The 8,610-nt window shown below is 35.9% G+C and overlaps 1 protein-coding gene across 1 annotated transcript; it reads left to right on the top strand.

Moving 5' to 3' along the window:
• The first annotated feature begins 4,484 nt into the window (after positions 1 to 4,484).
• LOC133551768 (heart- and neural crest derivatives-expressed protein 1-like) lies at positions 4,485 to 7,969 on the top strand. The gene is made up of 2 exons (XM_061898834.1): positions 4,485 to 5,213; positions 7,032 to 7,969. The coding sequence occupies exons 1-2, from the start codon at positions 4,737 to 4,739 to the stop codon at positions 7,125 to 7,127; spliced, it is 573 nt and encodes a 190-aa protein (XP_061754818.1). The 5' UTR covers positions 4,485 to 4,736; the 3' UTR covers positions 7,128 to 7,969.
• The last annotated feature ends 641 nt before the right edge of the window (positions 7,970 to 8,610 follow it).

The following is an 8,610-nucleotide window of genomic DNA, read 5'->3' as shown; positions in this document are numbered from 1 at the left end:
AATATATTAAATCTGCGCCTGATTTCGACATCGGGTGTAATGTGTCCACTGCATGTGTTTATGACAAAACGCGTGTAAAACATGTAAACAAGAGTTGAAGCGCAGTTCTTCTGCAGGCCAACAGACGGTATATACATTATAAAAATAGTGACAGATGATTATTTTAAGGATAAAAAAACGTGTCTGGGACGCTGCGACCCGCGGCAAAGTGGCGCAGTGTAAACACAGCACAGCGTCTGCGGTGCTTTTATGGAATATACGTGCATGCATAACCCCGCTGCAGCTGATTTAGGGCGGTATTTAGATAAAGCTCGGCCCCTAAATGGTTTCAAAATAGCGTCAGGGTCACGCAATGTAATGGGATAATGTTTTTTAGGTGGACGGAGATAAGGCGGGGAGCTGGAATTAATGCTGATAATGTTCAAAGACACTGTCAGAGTCCAATATTGTATTATTATTGTCATTAATGAGCAAGTACGGCCAAAGAAAGTGCAGTTAAATAGTTTAGTACTATAATAAATGTCAAAGGATAAATATGCAGATACAAATATCAACATGTTTAAAAAGCTGCAAATATGATATAATATATGATATAATATAAAAATATAATATATAATAAATAATAAAACAATTTCCTTTAAGGATCAATAAAGTTTGTCTAAATCAGGGGTCTTAAAAATCTGCAAATAATAATAATATATAATACATTAAAATGATATGACATAATACAACAATATAATATATAATAAAAAAGAAAACAATTTCCTTTATGGATCAATATAGTATGTCTAAGTCTAAGTTTGTCTAAATCAAGGGTCCCCAATCTTTTTGACTCAGGGGCCGCACAGTCGCACTGGGTTAAAACAATTTGGCCGGGGACCGGCTGTGTGTGTATGTGTGTGCGTGTGAGTGTGTATATGTACATATATATATACGTATATATGTATGTATGTGTATATATATGCAAGCATATATATACACATATATGCATGTGTATATATATACATATATGTATATACATATATGTATATATGTATATATACATACATACATATATGTGTATACATATATGTATGTATGTGTATATATATATGTATGTGTGTATATATGCATGTATGTATATATACACACATACATATATGTGTATATATGTATGTGTGTATATATATATATATATACACACATACATATATATATATATATATATATGTATGTATGTATGTATGTATGTATGTGTATACATATATATGTATGTATGGGTGTGTGTATATATATATATATATATATATATATATACACACACATACATATATATATATATATATATATATATATATATATATGTATATATATGTATGTATGTGTATACATATATATGTATGTATGGGTGTGTGTGTATATATATATATATATATATATATATATATATATATAAAATGGATTAGAAAGGACAGAAATAAAAAATATATAATATTTTGTATATGTTTATTTTTTAGGATTTTTTTTTTTACTTAGGGATGCAACCCCAAAAGAGACAAGCGCTAGGAAATGGATGGATGGATGTGTAATACTGTAAATGTGCTTTTATTGAACTCCTTCCCAACGCAGTTCTTTATTTTGGCCGCTAGTCGGCGTTGTGTAATTTTTGCATCTTATATTGAGTCAATGCTATATGATGATAGTGTGTATTTCTTAAAAATGTTCAACTTTGACTTTTGATACCTCAGGGTATCCGCGGGATCTTCAAAAGTCTAAAAAAGTCTTGCATCCAATTATTTGAATTTAAGGCCTTAAAATGTCTAAAATGATCCTAAAATCTCATAAAATGTTATAAATACGATTTTAAAAGGTCGTACGAATCTATTGAGGTTGCTTTTATTTAAAACATGCATAAACTTCAGTTTTTGGCCCTGAGATGAGGTGGCGACTTGTCCAGGGTATACCCCGCCTATCTCAGCCGAATGTAGCTGAAATAAGCTTCAGCACCCCCCACGACCCCAAAAGGGACAAGCAGTAAAACATGGATGGATGGATGGATGGATGGACGGATTTTGGACACCGGTGGGCCAGATCCGGCCCGTGTGCCGTAGTTTCGAGACCATGGTCTAAATAGTATTATATATTGACTATACTGTAATGATATTGGTGTTAAAAGTTAAACTTTTGAATCAAAGGGCAACAAGTCCACTTCATAATTCTTACAATGTATATTAATTAATATGTATATTTTTATGTAGAAATTGATTTATTCTGCTGTGCATAAATAAATGATGTTATTTGTCCTGTATGTAAACATATTTTGACACCTTCCATAACCTACAGGAAGGAAGGTGCTGACCTGCATGGAGGTGCCACGTTAAACCCTTTGCATATTCCAAAAACGTAATGACTTGATTATTAACATGAACTATTATTAGATTTTACACTATAATAACACATACTCCGGGTTTTCTTCAAGTAGCTGAGTGTTGACCTTTTTAGCATGGACAAAAGTGGGCCCTTTTTTGTATAATAATTTATTATTATGACCTATATTGATAATATTGGACATAACCATCCATCCATTTCCCACCGCATATTCCCTTTGGTGTCGCGGGGGGGTGCTGGTGCCTATATCAGCTCGAATCGGGCGGAAGGCGGTGTACACCCTGGACAAGTCGCCACCTAATCGCAGGGCCAACACAGATAGACAGACAACACTCACACTCACATTCACACACTAGGGCCAATTTAGTGTTGCCAATCAACCTATCCCCAGGTGCATGTCTTTGGAAGTGGGAGGAAGCCGGAGTACCCGGTGGGAACCCATGCATTCACGGGGAGGACATGCAAACTCCACTTCAGAGCCCGGGATTGAACCCTGACTACTCAGGACCTTCGTATTGTGAGGCAGACGCACTAACCCCTCTTACACCGTGAAGCCCTTAAACATAACCATAAGGATCAAATTTAATGTCTGAAAAAAAGTTCTGGTGTGGTGCGGCAAGGAGAGTGGCAGTGCCAGTGCCAGCAACATGAGGGTTACTGGTTCAATTCCCAGCTTCTACCAACGTAGTCACGTCCGTTGCGTCCTTGAGCAAGACACTTCACCCTTGCTCCTGATGGGTCGTGGTTAGCGCCTTGCATGGCAGCTCCCGCTGTTAGTGTGTAAATGTGTGTGTGAATGGGTGAATGTGGAAGTAGTGTCAAAGCGCTTTGAGTACCTTGAAGGTAGAAAAGTGCTATACAAGTTTAACCCATTTCACCATAACCCATTTTAAGTGCTGACTTGCACATAGGTGCCATGTTCAGCCTTTTGCATATTCCAAAAATGTAATGACTTGATTATTAACATGAACTATTATTAGATATTACACTATAATAGCACATAATCTGTGTTTTCTTCAAGTAGTTTAGCATTGACCTTTTTAGCAAGGACAGAAGTGGTTCCTATTTTGTATAATAATTGATTATTATGACTAGGGCTGTGGATCTTTGGGTGTCCCACGATTCGATTCAATATCGATTCTTGGGGGTTACGATTCGATAATATATCGATTTTTTTCGATTCGATTCGATTCTCGATTCAAAAACGATATTTTTCCAATTAAAAATGATTCTGTATTCATTCAATACATAGGATTTCAGCTGGATCTACCCCAGTCTGCTGACATGCTAGCAGAGTAGTAGATTGTTATTTTTTTTTTTTAAAGTTTCTATAATTGTAAAGGACAATGTTTTATCAATTGATTACAATAATGTACATTTGTTTTAACTATTAAACGGACCAAAAATATGACTTATTTTATCTTTGTGAAAACATTGGACACAGTATGTTGTCAAGCTTATGAGATGCGATGCAAGTGTAAGCCACTGTGACACTATTGTTCTTTATTTTTATTTTCATAAAAGTATAATGATAATGTCAATGAGGGATTTTTAATCACTGCTATGCTGAAATTATAACTAATATTGATACTGTTGTTGATAATATTCATTTTTGTTTCACTACTTTGTCGTGTTTGTGTCATCTCAATTGCTCTGTTTATTGCAGTTCTGAGTGTTGCTGGGTCAGGTTTGGTTTTGGAATTGGATCGCATTGTTATGGTATTGCTGTGTAGTGGTGTGTTGGATTGATAAAAAAATAAAACAAATAAAAAAATCGATTAAAAAAAAATGAGAATCGATTCTGAATCGCACAACGTATTCGAATCGATTTTTTCCTACACCCCTAATTATGACCAATATTGATGGAATTACTGCACGAATCAAATATAAAGTCTGCCAAAAAAGTCCTAAATACATTTTTCTTCAGATTTTTTATCAAAAGTCTAATGACAGATGCAAGGTGCAGGTTTGACCCCCATTTTTTTGTGCGTAAAACCAGTGCGTAAAAGCCAGAGGACTTGAGTCCCAATACGCGACTCCTCCCAACGAGAGGCGCACTCTCCCTCCCCATTGGTTGCCTCCGCACCAGGCCGACGCGCACATGATATAAACCTGGGGGCCCTCGCACCTTCGCCGGGGTCAAATTTCTCAGTCTAATCGCTGCAGAATCGCCAAGAAAAAGTGGAGCTCAAGCGAGATTTTTTGGGGATTTATGAACCTTTGGTTTGCGTATGTTTTCAAATTAGAGATGTAAAAAGGGTATTAAAGTTGGATAAATACCTGAGTGAGTGGTGAAGGACTCCCGCTGGCCGTGCGTCCTCCACCCAGCGACACCCACGGAGAGCAGCAGCAGCTTCAGCCCGGCCGACATGAACCTGATCGGGGGCTACCAGCACCACCACCACCTCATGCACGAACCCTTCCCGTTCGTGCAGCGCTGCCACCAGGACGCGCCTTACTTCCAGAGCTGGGTGCTCAACCACGGCGAGGTGCCGCCGGACTTCCAGATCCAGGCTCCATACGCGGCCGGGGAGCTGGCGCCGGCCGCGGCGCACGATGCCCGCCTGGAGGGCCTCCAGGCGGGGATGGCGAAGCGGCGAGCGTCGGGGCCCAAGAAGGAGCGCCGGAGGACGGAGAGCATCAACACGGCGTTCGCCGAGCTGCGGGAGTGTATCCCCAACGTACCGGCCGACACCAAACTGTCCAAAATAAAAACGTTACGCTTGGCCACAAGTTACATCGCCTACCTGATGGACGTCCTGGCCAAGGACTCTGGAGAAACTGAGGGCTTTAAGGCCGAAATTAAGAAATTTGAGAACCGGGATCTGAAAAGGAAGCGAGAGATGGTAAGTTTGGACGTTTACAAGATCCACATATTAAAAAAAATACATCGTTCGTTCAATGAATCGTTTTTAAGTCAGGATGTTCCTTAAATTAGCAGATTTTTTACGGAAATCTGGCATTACAATTGACGGTGTTCGTTAATTAGCAGGTTTATTAAGGACGTCTGGTATTACATGGTAGTGTTCCTTAAATTAGCAGATTTTTAAAGGAAGTCTGGCGTTACAATTAATGGTGTTTTATATTAGCAGATGTATACAGGACGTCTGGTATTACATGGTAGTGTTTTTTCTATTAGTGGATTTTTAAAGGATATCTGGCATTACAATTGGATGTGTTCATTAATTAGCAGGTTTATTAAGGACGTCTGGTTTTACATGGTAGTGTTCCTTAAATTAGCAGATTTTTAAAGGAAATCTGGCATTACATTTTGGCGGTGTTCATTAATTAACCGAATTATAAAGGACGTCTGGTATTACATGGTAGTGGTTTTTAAATTAGTAGATTTTTAAAGGAAATCCGGCATTACAATTGGCGGTGTTTATTAATTAGCATAACTTTAAAGGACGTCTGGTGGTAGTGGTTTTGAAATTAGTAGATTTTTAAAGGAAATCTGGCATTACAATTGACGGTGTTAATTAATTAGCAGGTTTATTAAGGCCGTCTGGTATTACATGGTAGTGTGCCTTAAATTAGCATATTTTTAAAGGAAGTCTGGCATTACAATTGGCGGTGTTCATTAATTAGCACAATTATAAAGGACGTCTGGTATTACATGGTAGTGTTCCTTAAATTAGCAGATTTTTTAAAGGAAGTCTGACGTTGCAATTGACAGTGTTTTATAATAGCAGATGTATTAAGGACGTCTGGCATCACATGGTAGTGGTCTTTAAATTGGCAGATTTTTAAAGGAAATCTGGCATTACAATTGACTTTTTCTATATGCATCTGCTATTATTGTAATGCCAGATTTCCTTTAAAAATCTGCTAATTTAAAAACCACTACCATGTAATACCAAGCGCCCTGAATACATGGTGGTTTTTAAATTAGTAGTTTTTTAAAGGAAATCTGGTGTTCATTAATTAGCAGAATTATAAAAGACGTCTACTAATACATGGCAGTGTGTCTTAAATTAGCAGATTTTTAAAGGAAGTCTGGTGTTGCAATTGACAGTGTTCTGTAATAGCAGATGTATTAAAGACGTCTGGTGTCACATGGTAGTGGTTTTTAAATTAGCAGATTATTAAAGGAAGTTCCGTGTTTCAACTGACGTGTTCTATAATTAGCAGATGTATTCCTTAATCATTAGGAAATTTATAAAGAACTTGATGAAATGTTACAAACATTTTTCAGCCAGTATTCAACAAGATTATTTTAATTGACCGTTGCTAGAAAACTCCAATTCAGACTGCAATGCCTTAATGAAAACTAATAAAACTGTGAATGTTGATTTATTTTTTAGTAAACTTTATTTTAATTTGTAATATATCATGTGTGATTAAACACACAGCAGTTTAAATGTTTTAAAAAATAAAATGTGTGATGTTTCATTTAAAAAAAAAAAAAGAAAACTGTCAAAATTAGTTTTTAATCAAAAGTAGTCTTATAATTTTGATATTTTCTCGCATGTTTTTTTCCTTTTTCCCTCTATACCGACGTCACTAAACTAATAACATAACGCAATTGCAAGATAAATACATTAATAAAAAATAAGACAGTTGATAGCACGTTTTGCGGCCGTGCAGGTAAATAAGATAGTTTATTTTGTCACTACAAAAAAATTACGTGGGACTATAATTGTGGTTTTTGGTCTTTTCCACAGAATGAGGGCCCACAGGACTCCTTCGGTACTGAGAAGAAAGTAAAGGGCAGGACCGGGTGGCCACAGCAGGTTTGGGCTCTGGAACTCAACCAATAACGTAAAAAAACCCCCAAAACAGACAAAACCACTTGACTGTACGTGAACGCATCATCTGTTGGATCCCGCAGAAAAAAAGTAACGACAAAAGACTTTTTCCTATTCTTCTGGTGTTTATTAAATGTATAATATTCATCCCCTCTATGTTGTCGTCTTGGTGTCGCAAACATCCATTGCAAAAACTATATTTGACACTAAGCTTAAATTATGAAATAAAGTGGCGTGGAAGTGCATCAGTATGTTGTAAAATGAGAAATTTAAATTATTTTTTTCTAGCTGCAGATTTTGTTTGTTGTTACTTTTGCATTTTTGTTAATGCTGCATCACATTTTACTGTATTTTTTTTCTTCAAAATAATTTGATGCTTTTCTTGATTTTTTTTATTATCCAATGGTTACAAAAATTGTGTTGGAACGAAAACTTTGTTTCATAAGTCAGGAATGACTGGTTATTGACTTTAAAAGTAAATGCAAAAATATAGTATGGCATATATGGGTCAAAGTTAATTAAATAGCAGTAATTTAATTCGCCAAAACATTGACTTTCTGTGTGAAGCCATATTGAGGCATACACATATATTTTTAGTGGCTGAACAAATGTTAAATATGTATAATAATATGTTCTTTGTTGTTGACTCAATCTACCTCAAAGCTTATATCCTGAATAGACACATGAGAATGTCCCACTTGACGCACAGCAGCCTTTCACACCAAAAAGGGCAAACGCAGAAACAAAAACATTTGATTAAATGGTTTATTATGTTAAATGTGGATGAAATGTACAGTAGATGTGAAGCTATTATATAGAGGTCCGTAAATAAATGAATTATTTTAAGGCACCAAGATTGTGTTTAAGTGTCTTGTTGTGAAACTTGGAACGTTTCAATGTCCATATTTTGGGGATAAAACAACTTTATGATATGGATACACCATTGTTGATTAGTTGGTTTATGATGGTATGTGGTGAAATATAATTGGAAACTTGATTCACATAACTATGTTTTTTTTTAAACAAACAAGTCAGTGAAGTTATATGCAAAAAAAACTACTAAATTTAGAATAAAAATGTGCAATCTTCATTTCCAAACCATCTCTTTTTTAAGTATACTTTAAAATGATGTCCAATTATTCCATTTTAAAATAAGTTTTTATAATGTAAAATGATGTCCAATTATTCCATTTTAAAATGAGTTTTTATAATGCATTTGTCAAGTCGAACATGTATGCTGACCTATAGTGGCGATCAGCCAAAATCAAAATATTTTTGTATAGGCTTGTAAGAAAATATATCTAAGCAGGTATTTAAATAAACGCCAGTCCAGTAAACCTCCGAGTTGTAGCACCCTCTGATGGGCAAAGAGAGTAATGTTTTGATAGCGCTCGTACTAAGTAACTAGTTGTAACGTAGGTGTGGTAAAACATATATATATATATATATATATATATATATACAAACGTATTACATTCCAAGCACAAAAAAGACA

Source organism: Nerophis ophidion, linkage group LG04 (assembly GCF_033978795.1).
Source record: "Nerophis ophidion isolate RoL-2023_Sa linkage group LG04, RoL_Noph_v1.0, whole genome shotgun sequence".
Classification (NCBI taxonomy): domain Eukaryota; kingdom Metazoa; phylum Chordata; class Actinopteri; order Syngnathiformes; family Syngnathidae; genus Nerophis; species Nerophis ophidion.
Note: the sequence above shows the minus strand (reverse complement) of the source record. Positions and strands in the feature narration are given on the sequence as shown.